This window comes from Equus asinus, chromosome 2 (assembly GCF_041296235.1).
Source record: "Equus asinus isolate D_3611 breed Donkey chromosome 2, EquAss-T2T_v2, whole genome shotgun sequence".
In the NCBI taxonomy this organism is placed as follows: Eukaryota; Metazoa; Chordata; class Mammalia; order Perissodactyla; family Equidae; genus Equus; species Equus asinus.
The window spans coordinates 10406610-10426371 of NC_091791.1; the positions used below are offsets into that span (position 1 = coordinate 10406610).

Consider the following 19762-nt stretch of genomic DNA (forward strand, 5'->3'; position numbering starts at 1 on the left):
CTTCCTTATTTTTTGGTACAAGTAGATGTTCCAGGTGCATTTTGTACTTCACATGCCTCAACCCTTGGAATCAGCCATTTCTCCAAGGAGTCTTGGTTCCTTTAAGAGGGATTTGGTATTTAGAAACCAAAATATAGCGCTGGTAAATTCACACACATATCCGTGCGTATATCTATAACTATTTATATACCTATGTTTGTATGAGCACATATGTATGTTAATGTGTCTATATCACTATGATAACATAACTTCCATTGTAATCCACTACATCTCAGTTCTTTCTATGCTTTCCGCATTCCATGTACTTAAATACCTTTGGTTTTCATTGATCTCAATATATTTACTTATTTGCTTAATAAATGTGTTAATTTGGCCATGTAATCATCTCCCAAAAATGTCAACACCTTCATTTACTGTCAGAGTCTCTCACACCCTGTGTCCCATGTCGAAAGCCAGCAGGTGCTGCCTCCACTGTGCCCCCTCCTTCCACAGCACCCTGCGCCCTTGGCCCTGATGGACAGGGCCCTGATGCCTCTCTGTGGCAGCACTTCCTGCCCTGCATCGGGCTCCGGCTCCCGCACATCGGGAAATAAAGAGAAGGAGAGGATGGCTAAGAAGAGGGGAAGAGCTTTCAGTTCTCTTTTAAAAGAAAATAATTAAATAGCTAAATATCAGCGGTACAACAGGTGGATATGTCATATAATCAATTGGAAATGCTAGAAATATAAATGCATTCATTGAAATAAAAGCTGGAGTAGATGGCACTCTAGGTTGTACACGCCCCAAGACCAAAGTGACGATTTGGAGGATACTTTGGAATTAATCTAAAATGAAGCACTGAGAGATAAAGAGATCTTTTTTAAAGAAGGACATGTAGAGGATGGAGTAAGAGACATCAAAATTTATTCAGTAGAAACAGTCAAAGATGAGGGGGACGGAATGACTCACCAAAAAATATTTGATGGCTGTTGGTCAGGAATTTTCCAGAATAGATGGAAGTCATGAATCTTCATATTGAAGATGCCCAGAGTAGGATAGATTAGAATAAATAAAAATAAGTCCCCAACTAGATGCACTGCACTACATCTTAAAATCCAGCAGAGTAAAGATACAGGTGACATACAAAGGAACGGAAGCTAAACAGACAGTGAACTTCTCATCAGCAGCAACAGGAGGCAGAAGACAATGAGCAACACCTTCAAAGTGCAAGAGAAAATAACCAGAACGTTAGAATGTCCAATCCCACCAGAGAGAGACCATCAACGATAAAGTGAGCTCCTGACCCACAGACCCTCACCAACAGGATTATTGAAAAACAGTTCTGGGAGTAGCAAAGGTAGGAGGGAAAGACAGAGAGAATATCAGAAACAATAGTGAGCACAAAAGCTAAGTAAGTATTTTAACTTTAGTTAAGCGTTGTTGGCAAAAATAATAACTTTACATGTGTTTAATGATAAATTGTTAAATTCTGATTGTGGTAACAAGATGAGGCTTATTGAATGCATAGCTAATACATACTAAATTCTATGTATTTGGAAGGATGTTAGAAACATGAAATGACTGCAGAGTTTGTAAAAAAAAAACTATAATTATGTTTTTATCTTAGAAAACCTTAGGTAACCACTAAAAAAATGTAGAAATTCTCCTAAATCGTCAGAGCTCAGTAAGGTAAAACGGAAAAGTATCAAGTAAACTGAAGACGTGAAAAAAGTGGAAAAGAAATTAAAGAGAAGAAAAATTAACAAGAAACAGGATCTAAGAATGTAGAAATAAGTCATAATATGTAGGGAATCCTAAAAAATGTAAATGTGTTATATTAATCCATCAAGATACGAATCATTGTGTGCACCTGTCAGGAGCATGAACTGGAAGTGTTTGCAGTCCCCATAAAACTGAAATAGGCAGACATGATAATTCTACTCCTGACTATATACCCAATGGAAAAGCTTGCGTCCGATCACCGAAAGATATGTATTAGAAGATTTATAGCAGGTTAGAATCAACTTGTTCATATTCACAGAATAACTTGCTAGGATTTCGATTGGGATTGCATTAAACCTATAGATCAAGTCAGGAAGAACTGGAATCTTGATAATTGCTAAAACTTGGAAGCTACCGAGATGTCCCTCAGCAGGAAAATGGTTAAATAAACTGCGGTACATGCAGACAATGAATATTATTTGACGCTAAAGGGAAACGAGGTAGAAAATTATTAAAAGATGTGGAAGAAACTTAAATGCCTATTGCTAAGTGAAGAAGGCAATCTGAAAGGGCTACATATTGTCTGATCCAACCAAATCACTCTCTAGAAAAGGCGAAACTGTGTGACAGTAAAAAGTTCAGAGGCTGCCAGGTGTTGGGGGTAGGGATGAACAGGTGCAGCACGGAGGATTTCTAGGGCAGTGAAAATACTATGTATGATTTTATAATGATGGACACATGTCATTATACATTTGTGCAAACCCATAGAACCGCCAACACCAAGAGTGAACCCTAAGGTAAACTATGGACTTCGAGTGATTATGCTGTGTCAATGTAGGCTCGTGAGTTGTAACAGATACACCGCTCTGGTGAGTGATAAGGATAATGGGGAAAGGCTATGAGTGTGTGGAAATATGGGACACAGGGGAAATCCCTGTACTTTTTCTCAAATTTGCTGGGAACACAAAAATACTCTTAAAAGTAGTCTAAAGAAAGGGGCTGGCCCCGTGGCCGAGTGGTTAAGTTCGCGCGCTCCGCTGCAGGCGGCCCAGTGTTTCGTCGGTTCGAATCCTGGGCGCGGACATGGCAATGCTCGTCAGACCACGCTGAGGCAGCGTCCCACATGCCACAACTAGAGGAACCCACAATGAAGAATACACAACTATGTACCGGGGGGCTTTGGGGAGAAAAAGGAAAAAATAAAATCTTAAAAAAAAAAAAAAAAAGTGATTATTTGTAATCAAATGGGTATTACATTATAAAAAAAAAAAAGTAGTCTAAAGAAAGCAAGAGTAATGACAGAGATTTCTTTAAAAATAATTCTTTAATCCATTCATCCATTCATTAATCCCTTGATTCAATAAATATTTATTGTTTCCATTCTTTCATAATCAAAAATTTTCTACTCCACGAGACTGTAGATTCAGACAGTTTTACAAGGAAATATCCTTAAGTCTTCAATAATCCTTATCTTATTCAAAATATCTTAGAGGAAGTGAAAAGCCTACTCGATTCATTTTCCAAGTTTAGAATGATCTGATATGACTGTAATCTGATATGAGTAATGGGCACGGACAGTGCGGGAGTGAAAATTGCAGGCAATCTAATTTATGAACACATTTGCAAAGATCAGATAAAATAAAATGACAGATTAGAATTTTAGGAAATTGAATTTAGTAGTGTAAAACATATTCTTAAAAACTAAGGATTTATCCCAAGGATGCAAAGATAATTCAAAATCAGAAAAATTATTAATGTAATTTCTCATATTAACAGAATAAACTCTAAAATCCACATTAATACCTCAACGGATTCAAAAACAATTCACTGAAATTCAATAGCTATTAACGATTCCAAAAAACTCTCAGAACCTAGTCATTGAATGGAACGTGCTTAATGTCATAAAGTACAACTATGAAAACTCTCCAGTAAGTGGCTAATCTATGATTGAGATTTCAGAAGCAATGCCATCAAAGTGAAGAGCAAGACAGAATGGGGTCAGCATCTCTTTTAATTAACCTTGTATTGGAGGCTTTAGCCATTTTAAGAGAATGTGCACCTACTGCCCGTTAAGGATGTTATAAAGCTGTGGTCATCAGCCTGTCGTATTACTGGCACAAGGAGAGACAGTAGAGCAGTGGCAGAGGGACAACTGGCTATCCACATAGAGCTCAATCAAATTCGCATCTTACCTTACACCATTCGCAAATAATCAGTGACAATATCAGTTTCCATCAACAGGAAAAGGCATAAATAAGTTTTAGACTTTTCCTGCAGTGAAATACTTTGCAGTCATTAAATAACATGGAGCTATTTCTGGCAACATGGACAAATATCAAAACAAATAATATTGAGCAAAAAAGAAAACCCAATAGTTTGCAGGTGAAACCATTCCATAAACTTTAAAACTAGGGACACAATACTCTAGAAAGTACATGGACACATCAGTATCCAGTAAAGTTTGGAAAGTTGCATAGGCATCATAAAAATGGAATTCCTGGTATAGGACAGCTGTGGGGAGCGGTAGGCAGGAAGCTTTACTTGAATCCGTGGTATTTTACTTCTATTTTTAAAAAGCTCTGAAGCAAATCCACCATAATGTGAAGACCTGACAAACGGCACAGTGAGCACACAAGTATTACAGTATACTCTAATCCTGGAGGGAATTTTGAAATGTTTCACATAGACCCAAAATAAGTGTTTTAAGGAAGGCTGATTTAAGAAACTTTTTTATAAGTTGTTCAGTTGGAACACAGTCTAGAGTTGTGCAAACTTTGAGAATCGTAATGAGAATTCTTTAGCCCGACACTTGTGTGTGCGCAGTCAGCTGGGTGTGGGGGCAGTGTGGAAACAGGTGTATGTTTCCTTCCTTCCTTTAGCTATTGGAGGAATCCTTTCTAGGGTTTAATGTTTGTCTTTTGATGGTTATGAAGCTGGTACTCATTGAGATGAAAACATAATTAGCTAACATATTTCCCCCCCTTGCATTAGCCGCCCTTGAATACCACCGTGGTTTTGAAACCAAGAATGCCTTACAAATCTTTAAAAACAGTGGTCCCCTTCTTTGACTGTGTTTCAAATTTAAATGGAAAAACCTCTCCTCTCAGCGTGAAAGAATATCTCATACCCTCGCTTTCAAAAATGGCTGAAACAACCCCTGACAGGAGGGACGAGATGAATTGTCAAAAGCTGACATTGAGGGGCCGGCCCGGTGGTATAGTGGTTAAGTTGGTGGGCTCTGCTGCAGCAGCCTGGGGTTTGCAGGTTCAGATCCTGGGCGTAGAGCTATGCACGAAGATTGGCACAGATGTTGGCTCAAGGACAATCTCCCTCAAGCAAAAGGAGGAAGATTGGCAACAGATGTTAGCTCAGGGCCGATTTTCCTCACACACACACACACACACACACGCAAAAAGCTGAGATTGAAAGGATTTCAAGGTAATGGCTGCCTCGATGCTAAAAGTGACACTACTTGCCAGGAATAGCACTTACCCAATGGTGAGTAGTGGAGCTAATGGGAATGGAGTGAAATTCAATGATGCATTGGGATATTTTTATGGATCTTAAATCTTTTGTGCGGAATCTCCCTGGTAGCTATTACCCCAGAACACAAAAGAACAGAGAGGTACAACCAGTGTCAATTAATCCATACAGGAATTTGGATATTTTCACTGAAAATAAAGTCCTTTGTACTTTCTGGGACTTTTCATTTGATAAATCTGGGTTTGTACCAAAGATGAGAGAAAATTACTCAGAATGGTATCGCGGTTCCCTGTCGCAGTGTGAATATGAGATCGCAGCTGAAGGTAGCAATGTGCGGTCACGGCTTCTATGGTGTCACCGGTTCTGTGATTTGGTTTTTGAAAGTGCAGTTAATAGAGTTTGGATCAGTAAGAGTCGTTTCATGTAAACCTTCAGCATGGGTGTTTTTCAAGTATATATTTTGCATATTTCCTTCTGATTTTCCTAATATTTTTCGGGTTTATTTTCAGACAGCTTTGACCAGCTTTTGGAGACTTTGAGAACGCACTAAACGAAAGTAGGAGATATGCGTGTATAACCAGGTCCTCTGAGAAGCTGCAGATGACACTTGCCCGGGGCCCTGGGAAGGTTTCTCTGTGACAACCTGCCCGAGCTGTCGGGGTCTCCGAAAGGGAAGAGCGGGAGCAGGTCTGCTCAGCTGGGTCTCTAACAGAAGATGGACTGTTCTCGTGCTTCTAAGACGCCCTGAGGGGCAGGCATCTTCTTTTCTGGGTTTCACGGGACCTGTAGGGGTGAGGATGTTTTCAGCTTTATGTGACAGAAACCCCATCTCTGATTGCCTTAAACCACGAGGCCGGCGTTGACCCCTTTAGTTGGAGGTGTGGAAGGTTCAAGGCTGGTGTCACCCAGTGGCTCTGGATTGGTGTCCCCGCCATCTCTTGCTCTGCATCCCTGTGAGTTGCCTCACTCTCCATTGGCAGCACATGGAGAGCAGCCATCTCGCATCTCCCTCTGTGGTCAGAGCTGTTCTTTCTCTCACTGGCCCATTTGGGTCACAGCATCATTCCTGCGCCAGTCACTGACAAGGAGGGCGAGCCTCCTTGTGACATTCATGTCCCCTCCTCCATGACTAAGGCCATGTCTGAGAGCTGGGTCTGGGGTCAGCTTCTCCCAAGCTCCGTGGGACACACAGGGTGGGAATAGAAATCTGGATAACACTATGGTTCTCTGTCAACAAAAGGGAATCCATGCTGACGAGGCAACTTACAAAGTGCCCAAAGGACCCTTGAACTCATGTTTATGAAGTAAGAGCCTAGCGACTGGGAAGGAGATGACAGTTGACCACGGGACAGAACATAAAGAGGGTAGTTGGAAAGTTCTGCTGAGGTGGATGCAGTTGGTCAGGGGTCTGTGAACAAGGCAGAGAAAACTGCTCAATATCAGTAGAAGGAAAAGAAAGATCTACAGTGCAGCAGTCCCCGATACTCATGAAGGGGAGAAAAACAGGTGTCTTTATGGTCACTCAGAAACTAGTATCACCTTTGGGGACAAAGTTCTGAAGGACACAAATCCTCAAAAGCCACTGTCAACCTACATTTTTCTTCCAGAGGACATTGTGACATTAGGTCCCTAAGACTTGATTCCTCAGTGTCCCCCAGAAAAGGGACTGTGCCTTCTTTTCTCCCCAGGCAGCACAGCCGTGCTTGGACATGCTGAGGCAGGACAGAGGGCCTGACCCCTTGGAGCTGATGGCAGGATCCTTGGGCCGAGACATAAGATGAAGTCCTGCCTTCTCTCTGTGGTCCCTGCGTTTGCTCCACCTGGGCATTTGCATCCAGCTGGGACCTCCTCTGGGCTCTCTGCAGGCCAGGCGCAGGTCGTATCTTGAGAGCAGGGTACTTGTAAAGGGTATGTGGGGACAGTTTACCAGAGGGACATTCTAATTCGAAGGACAACCGTGAGGAATATTGCATGTTATATGAGTAACAACCAGGGAGCATTACCCTTAACGTAGAGTTAGCACTGTGGTCTCCCCCATTTTACTTTCTCCTCCACCATCAGCTAGGAGGGCTCTGCGGGACCCAATGGTTCACGGCAGCGTCCCTGTGTTCTAACTCAGGTAGGATGCCTTTTCGCATTGCAAACCCATTATGGTTCTCTGTAAAGAAAGACACGGGGTGGAAAGGACAGGCAGTTTCACAATCTGTAAGAAAAGATAAGCAATGCAACAGAATAGGAACAGAAAATTAGCCAAAAGATATGAACAGGCATTTCCCAAAAGAGATGCACTTGGACTAGGAACATGTGAAAAGAGGCCAACCCCACTGGATGCTGGAGAAATGAATGTTATGTATTATATCTAGCATATCTGATTGGCAAAGTGTGTTGAAAGATTTGGCAAAATCCAGAGTTTTTCGTATTTCAGGAAAATGGACACTCGTGTTCTCCTGCTTGGTGTATAAGTTGTTAAGCCTTCTTGGTCCACAACTTGGCCACCATTCCTTTTCATGGCCAAATGACTTCCATTATATGGATAGATTACATTTTATTTTATTTTATTTACCCATTCATCAGTGGATGCACACTTTTTGGCTATTGTAAGTAATGCTCCTGTGAACGTTAGTGAACAGGTATCTGTGTGAATATTTCCATTTCCTTGGGAATATACCTAGTGGAATTGCTGGGACATATGGTAATTGCTGTGTAACCCATTGAGAAACTGCCAGACTATCTTCCTTAGGGGCTTCCACTGGGTTCTTGTAACTGTGACTCTGCCCTGGGATGAAGCCATATGGTCTTGGTATGATAGATATAGCGTAAATGTAGATATGCGTACACATGTCATCCATGTGGACATCCCCACGCACAGGCTGATCTGCCCTGCAGCTGTTCCACCAATGCCAACCCACGCCTGGAGCAGACTGACGGCCTGTTCATGTGCCTTTGCCCTGAGTGACGCAGAGAGGGCTCTTAGAGAGACTGGGCAGTTAGGAGGTCAGACTGGTTCTGCCACGGCCACCTTGTGACTTTGGGCAAGTCTCTTGATTTCTCTGAGTCTCAGTCACTCACCTGTCCAAGGCATTATGGGGCTTGTGCAAATTAACAGAAGTGAAAGTGCTGTAAGTTAACCCAGACAGGAGGGCTCCCCAAACAGCAGGTCCTATCTGCCCATGGTCAGCTTGCCACTTGTCATCCAGGACCACTGGAAGAGGAGATGAAAAGGAGAAGCTGGCTATTATTTCTCTCTCTAGGTGAGATAGGACACAGAAAGAGGCTGAGAAGGATAAGTGGTAATTAGAGGCAGACACATTTCCTTCTATAGAACCTAGTGGATCCTGTAGCTCCTTGAGCTCCTGCAGCTCCCTCAGCTCCTGCAGCTCCCTCAGCTCCCTCAGCTCTCTCGGCTCCTGCAGCTCCCTCAGCTCCCTCAGCTCCTGCAGCTGTGCTGGCCTTGGCTGCAGAGGGAGGCAAGGAGATCAGATTTCAGGAACTGCCTCTATATAGCCCCAGGCCTCCAGAGTCAACCTCACTTCTGAGGCTGGTTCCAGGGCTGCTCAGATGAGGCTGTCCAGCACCTTCACCTGGGCCTTGCTGTTCAGTACAGGTATCGCACGACCCAGGAGCCCCTTTCTCCTGGGGCTCTCTCTGCTTTCCTGTTCAACTTAGAGATTTTTGCAGTTTGGGTGCTGCCAACAAAGAAGCCCATGGGTGACAATCTCTCCTCCAACAAGATGCCACACATCACCCTTAGGCTTTGGAAAGAGGGACAAATGGGAATGGCCATGTCCCTGGGCTGAGGCTGTCTCGATTTTTAAACGTATTCTGGGCTCCTGAGTCCCTGTCTTGACATGTGTTCTGTGGGCGTCCCTGCCTCCTTGTCTCCCTCCAGCCTTAAGCAAACCACCAGGATCCCATGTGGGCCAGCCCTGGGCTCAGCCCAGATGTGGCGGAGGTGAATCTGGCAGGGCTTGCTTTGGAGGCATTGTCAGTGGTGTGACTGTGGGCAGTCTGGGAAGGGGGACTCTATTTGACAAGAGTTGAGGTGGCATCTGTGGGAGAAAAGGGGTCCCTGGAGCAGCCCCACAGAGGGTGGGGTGCTCTGCCTCTGCCCAGAGGATGAGACGTGGCTGCAACAGCAACAACAGGAAAGAGCAGCTCCCAGCAGGGGCTTCCGATGCCCTGAAGAGGGGGTGTCACTAGCCCTATGGAGAGCCAGGTGCTGGGACTGCGCTAAATGCACAAGGGAGACCAACTCTGATTCCGGAGGCTGGGGGTGAAAAGGCCTGCATTGCTCCAGAGAAAGCTCTACCTTTCTCCACCCCTCTCTCTTTCTGTCTCATTCTGTCCCTCCTCTTCCTCTCCCCCTTTCTTCTCCACCTCCTCATTCCATACCCTCCTCACTTCTACTCTCTTGCCCACGCCCAGTGGCTCCTAGCCTGGGGCATTTCTCCTTCCTGCTCACCTTTGCCCTCTCTGCACTTCACGTCAGGGTCTACCCCGTCACTGGGTGCTTTCCTCCCCTCTCCTCTCCTGTTAGGATTCCAACAAGGCACCAGTCACCTCCTCCGTCTGTTCTCTTCTGCCTAAAGACTACCAGTCAGCTGGAGGGCCTGTCTCCAGTCCCCACCCAGAAAACAGCTAAGGCTTCTGTCCAAATCCGTCCTATCAGTAGGACTTTCAAGCTACAGATCATGGGAAACCAGAGGGATTAAGAATGCAGATGTTGCTTTTTTGATCCTGGTGAAGTCAGTGGACAAAAAGGCAGCTTGTTGCAAAAGAGGCAGGTGCCCCTGGCTTGCAGCCAGAAACTGGTTAAGTGCTGTGTGACCTTGGCTGAGTCACCCAAACTGCCTGATTGTCTGAGTTAGAATAATAGCACCCAACAGGGCTGTTGTGAAGACTGGCAGAACAGGAAAGTCCTTTGAAGGTTTTAAAACCTGTGCAGATGTATGGGGAGCTCATGATTAAAGCTGAAGTTCCACTGAGCTGATTGTTGATCTCATAGCCTGAGTGGTGGTGTTAGTATGATTGAGGTGCAGGGGAGGGAAATCCCTTCCTCTACTCTCTTAGGTTCTCTGCTGGGCCTGAGAACTACCCTGACATTATCAACAGGGGAAAACATACACATTATTAAACTTTTTTACATGTACCTGGGGGCCGTCACAAATAAATGAAGACCCAAGGAAGTGACCAGAGCAGAAAACTTTATCCCTTGTAGACAAAGAAATTACCTGTTTGTGAAGAAAAGACAAGACCCAGTTTTGGGCTGGGGGCAGTGAACTATGGGCCACGACTAGGAGCTGTACGGGGGAACTGGGCAGAGAAGGGTCAGTGCCATCAGTGTGTGTGCACAGACCCGTGTCAGCGCCATGCCAGCCTCTGGTGATGAGCGCCTTACTGTCTCCTGGTACAGGGAGGGCACTGTTCTCTGGGGAAACGTTATAGACTGTTTTTAGGTAGAAAGGGGTAAATCAGAGTCCTTCCTGCATCGCCTGTTTCTCAAGTAGCTTCAGCTCAAAATCAGCAATATGCCATTATTTGTGGCCTACTGTACAAAGTGGCATGCTTTGAGGTGACGTGTTCTGAACTCCCTCCAGGGGCAACACGTTCTCTGGCCTCCAGCCTGGCCCTGAGGTCAGGTCAGCGGAGTTCACTGCAGATGTGGTCCAGGCCAGAGGTGGCCCTCGAAGTGACAGGGAGGTGTCAGGGTTCGGCACTGGAGGCCTGCTGTCTGGCATCCATGATTTATATCTTCCCAGGCAGGGCTGATGGACACCCAGGTGTGGGGAGACCCCTCATGGTGCCCCAAAGACCAACGCAGCCTCAGGGCGATGGGGCAGCTGGAGACGGACTCACAGGGTCCTGGTTGAGCCTTCTTGTCAGACAGGCTCTAGAGCATTAGTTGATTTCTAATTTCCCGAGGAAAGCACTGTCGTCTAGTTTGGGGATGTTGACAGTGACGGTAACCTTGGAGAGCTCTCCTGTGCGGGGCCCTGAGCCGTGGGCTGTGGATGGTCCTCCTGGACCCTATGAGGGCGTCACTGCTGAGATTCCCATTGTACAGGTGAGTAGCCTGAGGCTTAGGGAGAGGAGATCACTCGTTCAAAGCCACCCAGCTCTCGTGTCCCCAGGACTGTGACCCGGGGCCTTCACATCCCTCAGCTGTGCTGTGCCCACTGCGCCGCATCATGAGGACGAGCCCCCGTGCAGGTGACCCATGGGAGGCCGTGTGACTGCAGTCAGGTCTCTTGGATCCAGGCACCTAACTCGGGTCCCTGACACAGAGAAACTTCCATAATTCAGACGCTTCATTTCTCCTCAGATGAAATTCTCTTCAGTCCGTTTTCTCTAACATCAGATTGGTCATTGGTCTCATTACAGAATCTACAAGAAATGTTCGTGTCCTGTTAGGGTGACCAGCTGTCTTGGTTTGGTCCGGACTGACAGGTTTCTTGGGAGAAGGGACTTTTAGTGCTAAAACCGGGAAATTCCTAGGCTAATGGGGCACGTTGGTCACCCTCCTAAGACTGACCTCTTAGACTTGGCTCCAGAGTGGGGACATTGTACTTTAACTGAGTGGAACTGGAGAAGAAGCAGAAAGCAGCTGACTTAGCTAGTCATTGAACGCTGAGGGCCAGACCTTCCTGCTGCTCTTCCCTCTGTGAGCCCAGGACTGTCCCCAGCAATGAGGACAGCGATGCTGTCTCCTCTTGGTGCTCAGCACCAGCCCTTGGCGGCAGCTCCTCTCCACAGTGTGTGCATTTTCCACTCTCCAGCCCTGACCATCAGTACCTTCCAGCTTTTCATTTCATTTTTCTGTTTTGATCTCTTTTCAGCTGCCCTGGTTTCACCTGCACGGTACAAAGGTAAATGAAGATGGTATTACATCCACCTTTCCCTCTTCACACAGAAATGGGCTTGGGGGTTGGAGTCCGACGGCTGTCTGGGAAATGCATGTACCAGGACCCGTTCTTGACCGAAAGGACTGCAATTACTGGACGTGATAGTCTGTTTCATCTTAACAATCCCTACACCCCCTCTCCCCTGACCCCTCCAGGCTCTTCCCTGTGGCTCCTCCCCACCTGCTGCAACTCCTCCACAGCCCAGGGGGCCTCCTCCCTCCCATCTGCACAGCCTCACGGGGCAGGGAGACGAGCCACCTCTCCACAGGGCCTGGGTCACAGGAGGATGGAGCTTCCTCCAAAGGGCTTGAGTCCGGAGAGCTGAGGCCTCCATGTCTGCCGTGTCAGCAATGAGAGCTTTGCAGGGAGGGGGACGCACTGCAGCACGAGGGATGTGACCCAGAGGGAAGAAAGGTTTCTCATCATGTGGGGGGCTTGTTGGTTGATTTTTGTACCTAGCAATTTCCAGGTCCAGGCACTGGCTAAGCACTTTACAGACGTGAACATATTGTGTCCTAAACAGCCCTGAGGAAGGCGCTGTTTTCATCCTCACTTACACATTTGGAGGCTGAGCCGTCCCTGAGCAGGGTGTGGAGCCCCTCCTGCAGGTCTTGATAGGAGGGGGATTCTCATCTCTGAGGACCAGGCCTCTCTGGGGCAGGAGAGCTGCCCATTTGCCACTTCTCAGGCTGCAGCAGGACCAGGTCTTCAGAGAGGCAGAAAGGAGGTGTTTGCGTGACTCTGCTCTGCATCTGGCAATGCTGTTGAGGATAAGCAATGTTTTGGTGAAGAAGTGTTAAATTTCTTTTTACACTCATTTAAAGCAGTGTGTAGTAATGAGTATAGGTCCCTAAAGAGTTCTGAAAAGAGTAAAAGACAAAAGCCACCTGATTGTGGGCTCAGCAGACTTGGATCATTGATGTTGGGTTGTGTGTGGGGACCCAGAAGTCGGGACCATCAACAGCGGTGTGGGGCCCAGGGATGACACAGTCCCTTGTGGGCCTGGAGCTCTTTCTGGGCAACCTGGAACCCTGTCTTCTGTTGTAGGGTATAGTGGCTGTGGTGGCCTCCTCACAGACCTGTCGGGCAGGATCTCCAACTACATCGGACCAAAAACTGTCTGTGTCTGGACCATCCAGATGACCCCAGGTCTCCACGTTGTTATGGCAATACCGGGCCTCAAGTGAGTGCTCAGGATGTGTTTTCGGTGCTGATGCTGTTGTTTTATAGGAAGGAGTCCATCTTGGCCTCTTCCGGTGCACCCTTCACCATCCAGCACACACATCTACAGCACGTTCTCGCTCCATTTCACTGCTCGCTGAACACCCTTCAGAGGCTCCCTGTCTTCTGGATAAAGTTCACTCTCCTGCATGGTTTTCCAATTCCTCCACAATGACTGCTGGATCTGCCCTCCCTTCTAACCACTTCTCCCCTCTGGCCTCTCTGTGCTGAGCCATCACACACTGAGTTGTGGACACACCAGACGATTCAACAGCTCCTTGCCTTGTCACACTGTCCCCTCTGCCTCCAATGCATCTTTCCACCTCCTCCAGACACACCTGCCCACTGCTTAGGGTCCTCATTTTTATTCCCTGGTTTCGCTCGAGGACAAACGTTTCCTTAATACCCCTGTCCTGACTCTCCACAGCTGGACAGATTGTTCTCTCATTTGTGCCCCATCCGTTACCCCATGCCAAACTCTGGATGGAATTTAGAGTCATAGTACTCTTGCCTATATGATTGTTTGTGTCCTCTAGAATATGAGTCTGTTGTCAGGGTTCAAGGAATATTTCTTTAATTAATGAGTGAATGAACGAATGAAAGGGTGAATGAAGTGATAAGGTGTCAGTAGGCATTTGCAATGTAGCAATGAGTAACTGCATTAATATCCCTGAACGTCCTTCACACATTTTAACATGGGAGTCACATTTCCTTCACTCCAGACCAAGCCAAACACAGCCCACAATGGTGGCTGAGACAGATGATGTAATCTTGTGACTAATGGCCCCTGCCCCTCCAGACCTGCTACAGGGTTGGGACTCCCACTAGGTCACATAGGTGCTCTGCGGGCTGAAGGACAATTTAGAGATGGCTGCCTCAAAATGAGGCTTGGGCCATCTCCACAAACCATGCCCCAGGGACAAAGGGTTCAGGCACTTTCTGCCTCAGCATTTCTCTAAGGCTCAAAGGGATGGGTCATTTTGAAATCTTCCACTTGTTGTCTCTGTCCTTTTCAAAGATTGACATTGGATGTGACTGTCCTTGGCACCCAGAGTACTCAAGCCAAGAGCAAACTAGTATAAAGGGTGCTGTGAGTGTCCTGGTGGGAGGTCCCCTCCTTGTCTTCTTGTAAATCAAAGACACTCTGGCCCCTCTCCTGTGTGTGAGACATGCTGTGGCAGAGTGAGGATGAGGATTGGGAATCAGGTCTTGAAGGGTAGAAGGAAGGGTTGGGAGACCTCAGCAGAAGTGTGACAATCCCCTGAGCAGGTTCTCTCACAGGAGGTAGAGACGGATGCCCCCCTCACCTCTGCTGGTCATGGAGGCCACACTTGGGTTGCTGGGCCCATCTGCCAGGGTGGTGTAGGGCAAAGCAGGAGTGGCATCCACACACTCATGTCTGGGGCCATTCAGTGTGACACAATTGTCAGTGACCCGTTACACTCAAGGGGCCTGAAAGACAAGTGGCTCTCATCCAAATTTGCTGTGTGGGCATCCCGGAGTCACAAGGAGGGCTTCCCAGGACATCTGCAAGTCACGGTGCCCTGCAGCCCAGGTAGAGGGGAAGACTTCCCAGGGAGGCAAGAGAGTCCTGGGATGACTGTCGTCTCTTCAGAAGAATGGATGACTTTCCCTCCCTTGTCACACCAGGACTGGCACTTCTCATGAGCAAATGGTGCAACTGTGTCCTGCCCCTGGTGGAGAGAGGCTGCCTGCTGGAGGGAGGGCGATTCCAAACGCTGATGCCTGCCTTTCCCTCTGCCCCGACAGCCTCACCTGTCATAAAGAGTATGTGGAAATCCAAGATGGGCCTCCAGGATCTGCTAGCTATGGGAAGATTTGTGAAGGCCTAGGTCTCACCTTTCGATCTTCCTCCAACATCTTGACTGTCAAGTACACCAGGAAACCCGACCACCCAGCCTCTTCTTTCGATGTGTATTACTATGGGGAACCAGAGGGCAGTCGGGGCCAGGGGAACTGCTGATGCACTCCCCCCTTCCATGCCAGACTACGTGGCGTGTTGGGCATGTGGCTTTTTGTGTGACCATTGAGATAAGGTTGAGCCAAAGTTCCACTGGACCATCATCAGGTGAGGGAGAGTTGGGGTGGCGCAGTGACCCTCGCAGAAACATCTACAGATTCTATCCCATCATCTCTGCAAGCCCAGATCTTGGGATGGAGACTGCCTAATATGAAAACTCCTTTCGGGATTGTACCTTGATGTCGTTGATTCATGTGGCCTATGTGTCTGAGAATAAATATTCTTTCTGTTTATTGATCGTATTATAATGCCTTTGGCATTTTCTGGTGTATTTACATAAATGTATAGCGTATATAGTACTAGTATACAGAATTTTTACTATATGTATTCTATGTAAAAATATATGTGCATACAACCACATATACACATTTACCTATAATGTATCTATTATAAACAAGAAGGTCACCACTTATGGAATCTGATTACAGTCTGGGGTTCGACGAGTCATTTACCTCTTGTGACAACTGAAACACACAACGCACGTTCTTCATCCCTAAGAGGCTTTTCATTCGAGAACTGAAGGGAACTCACATAAATAGTCAAATAGTGGCATAGAAAGCCCAGGCTCCATGATGCCACCATCAGACAGTGGGTGGGTGACAGCTGCAGACACCATGAGATACCAGAGGGGTTACTCCTTGGTTGGAGGGATCACCAAAGGCTTCACAGCGAGGTGGTGCTCAAGCCAGGTCTTCCTGCCTAGGGAGTTTGGAGAGGCCAGAGTGAAATGTCTGAGCAGGAGGCGCCATACGGGCAAAGGTCAATAAGTGTGGTGAATTAGAGGACACAGAGGAACAGAGAAAGGTGCATCCTCCACAGTCCCTTGAGTGTTCCAGGAAGAGAGGAGCACACACTGGGGCCCAGACAGAGCATTTGGACACACTTCAGAGAGTCAGGACAGGCTGCCTCTTCCGTCTGGGGACAGAAGAGGACTTGGCTCATTGTCTGGGTTCTGGCTGGACCCAACTTTGGTTCCAGGAAATTTTGCAAGCCCCAAGGAAGACCCGAGTCCTCCCTGAACATGGTCAGGAGGGAAGTAGGACAAAGAGGTCTGGGAACCTTTCTGAACTCACCTTCACGCACAGGATCTGCTTGCATGCACTGAAACGAAGGGGCCTCTGGTTCCTGCAAACCAGACACGACATGAATATTTCTTTTCCGTCCTTTGTTTCAGAATGTTTGTCGTGGTGCTTCAAAGTCACCTAAAACTCATTGACATTTTCGTGTAGGAAAACCAATTCTGGTACCAACCTTTCTGGATTTTCTAACTTTTCACAGACTGCTCCCACTCCACCTTTTCCCGTCAGCCTTTTCCTCTCGCTAGGGTTTGATAGCAGACGGTAAGCATGGGAGGGAGTGTTCACGGTCCAGATCCTTGATGTTCCCAGAGAACACTGAGATCAAGCCCCACCACATTATCTGCTAAGTCCTGGCTTCTGGTTAGCTCGCATGTGGTCTTCAATTAGAAAGAGTCACATGAAACCGTGGGCAAAAGGAGCCAGCGAGATGAAAGTTAACAAGAGTTGTAGGCTCCATTCGGCTTTGACTTGCCACGTGGCTTTTGGTTAAGTCCTTTCCCCTTTTCCACTATGGCTTCCTCATTCATAAACTGAGGATAGAAACAGGGTAACCATTAACTGGATAATAAATGGTTAACATTTATTAGTCACTTACCATACTCAAGGTACTACATTAAGAACTTCAGATTCCAATTTCCTTCCTGCTCAGCTTTATTGAGGTAAGTTTGACAAATAAAATTATATATATATATCTAAGTGTACAATGTGATGATTTGATATCCATATACATTGTGAAATGATTACCATAATCCAGTGAATTAACACATTCATCACTTCACATAGTTACCTTTGTTTTGTTTTGGTGCAAATGCTTCAGATGTACTCTCTTAGCAAATTTCAAGTCTACAGGATAGTCTGATGTACTGTGGTCACCACGCTGTACATTAGATTCTCAGAACTTATTCATCTTTAAACTGGAATTTTGTGCCCTTTGACCAACATCTTCCCATTTTCCCCAACCCTCACCCCAGGCAACCACCATTCTAGTCTCTGTTTCTGAGTTCAACTTTTTTATAGATTCCACATATGAGTATTTGTCTTTCTCTTTCTGGCTTATTTCACTTAGGGTAATGCCCTCCAGGTTCATCCATGTTACTACAAACGGTAGGATTTCCTTCTTTTTAATGGCTGGATAATATTCCGTTATATATATATACATGCACATAGCTCGCCTTTTTTTATCAGTTTATCTACTCACAGACACTTAGGTTGTTTTCATATCTTGGCTCTTGTGAATAATGCTGCAATGAACACAAGAGTGCAGATATCTCTTTGAGATACTGATTTTGTTTCCTCAGAACATACACCCAGAAGTTGAATGGCGGGATCATGTGGTAGTTCTTTTTTAAGTTTTAGAGGAACTTCCGCACCGTTTCCCATAGTGGCTGCACCACTTTGCATGCTTGCCAACAGTGCACAAGGATTCCCTTTTCTCCACATCCTCACCAATGCTTGTCTCTTGTGTTTTTGACAATAACACATCCTTACAGGAGTAAGGTGATGTGTCATTGTTGTTTAGATTTGGACCTCCCTGATGATTAATGATGTTAAGTAACTTTTCAAGCACGTGTTGGCCATTTATGTCTTTTTGGAAAAATATCTATTCAGGTCCTTTGACCATTTTTAAATGAGATTATTTGCTTTTTTGCTATCGAGTTGTATGACTTCCTTGTATATTTTGGTTATTAACTCTTATTAGATATATGGTTTGCAAATATTTTCTCCCATTCCACAGATTGACTTATAGTGTGTTGATTGTTTCCTCTGCTGCAGAAGCTTTTTAGTTTGATCTAGTCCCACTTGTTTATTTGTGCTTTTTTTGCCTGTGCTTTAGGTGTCATATACAAAAAATCTTTGCCAAGATCAATGTCAAGGCTCTTTTTAATAGGTGTTTTTCTAGGAGTTTTATGGTTTCATGCTTACATTTAAGTCTTCTTCCATTTTGAGTTAATTTTTGTGAGTGGTCTTCAACAGAGATCTACTTTCAGTCTTTTGCATGTGGATATCCAGTTTGCACAGCATCACTTCCCTGTTGTGTGTTCTTGGCTCCCTTGTCAAGGATTTGTTGACCATATACGTGTGGGTTCATTTCTGGGCTTTCTATTCTGTTTCTATGGTCTACATGTTGGTTTTTATGCCAGTACCACATTGTTTTAATTACTATAGCTTTGTAATGTATAGTCACGCACTGCGTAATGATGTTTTGGTGAATGACAGACCACATATACAATGGTGGTCCCATAAGGTTAGCACCATGTACCCTAGGTTTGTAGTGGGCTATACCGTCTAGGTTGGTGTAAGTACACTCTGTGATGTTCACACAACAATGAAATCATCTAATAACGCACTTCTCAGAATGTATCCCCATCATTAAGTGACACACGACTGTAGTTTGAAACCAGGAAGTGTGATTTCTCTAGCTTTGTTCTTCTTTCTCAAGATTGCTTTGGCTATAGGGGTCTTTTGTTGTTCCGTACAAATTTTAGGATTATCTCTATTTCTGTGAAAAATGCCATTGGAATCTTGATAGTGTTACAGGCTCTTAAGACCAGCCCTGATATCAGTTCCCCTACTTTGAACCCAGCATATATGGGGTTAAAACTAAAACCCACCACCCCCTTTCCTGCTTGTCTAGTTCCACTAATAGGTAAATATCTGTTTCCTTAATCTTTCACTCCTTGAGCTCTACAACTAAATAGTAGTAACAAATTGTTAAAAGCCCGGGTGGCCTGGAGTTGGAGGCACACTAAAGTTTAGCTAATCATGTGTCCTCGAAGTCCCCAGGAAAGCTGCTGTCTCAAGAATATCAAAGAGTGGAGCCTTCCCAGACCTCAGCTCTTCGACTCCCAGTGCTCCAACCCACCTCAATCAGGAAGACAAGACGGCAGCAAAGGACGCCCACATGCCACCCTCCTATCTCACCATCCCCTCCCCCCACTGCCTCGCCACAAGCAGTGTCTCAAGGCCAAGCGTAGGCTGGTGGGAAAATGCCAGCTATATGCGCCCCATCCCCTACCCAAAACCCCAAATAAAAATCCCTACCCGTTCCTTATCAGGGAGCTAGCAATTTTGAGGCATGAACCCTTGCTTTGCACCCTGTGCCTGGCATAGCAAAAACTTTCCTCTTCCAGTCAAGACTCTATTTTCGTTATTTGGATTGGCATCTGGTTCAGGGACTGAACTTTCGGTTACAATAGGGATTACATTGAAGCCGTAGATGCCTTTGGGTAGTATGGACATTTTATCAATATTAATCCTTCCAGTCCACGAACACGGGATATCTTTCCACTTGTGTGTTCTTCAATTTCTTTCATTAACGTCTTCTAGTTTTCAGT

The 19762-nt window shown here is 45.9% G+C and overlaps 1 protein-coding gene across 1 annotated transcript; it reads left to right on the forward strand.

Moving 5' to 3' along the window:
- The first annotated feature begins 8727 nt into the window (after nt 1–8727).
- On the forward strand, nt 8728–15582 carry LOC106824431 (carbohydrate-binding protein AQN-1-like). Its single transcript, XM_070481644.1, has 4 exons — nt 8728–8788; nt 12021–12050; nt 13134–13269; nt 14958–15582. The coding sequence occupies exons 1-4, from the start codon at nt 8743–8745 to the stop codon at nt 15289–15291; spliced, it is 546 nt and encodes a 181-aa protein (XP_070337745.1). The 5' UTR covers nt 8728–8742; the 3' UTR covers nt 15292–15582.
- The last annotated feature ends 4180 nt before the right edge of the window (nt 15583–19762 follow it).

Coding starts and splice junctions, on each gene's coding strand:
- LOC106824431 (XM_070481644.1), top strand. CDS start 8,743: ATGAGGCTGTCCAGCACCTTCACCTGGGCCTTGCTGTTCAGTACAG. Junction 12,051..13,133: donor TTCACCTGCACGGTACAAAG/GTAAATGAAGAT, acceptor CTTCTGTTGTAG/GGTATAGTGGCTGTGGTGGC. Junction 13,270..14,957: donor ATGGCAATACCGGGCCTCAA/GTGAGTGCTCAG, acceptor TTGTCACACCAG/GACTGGCACTTCTCATGAGC.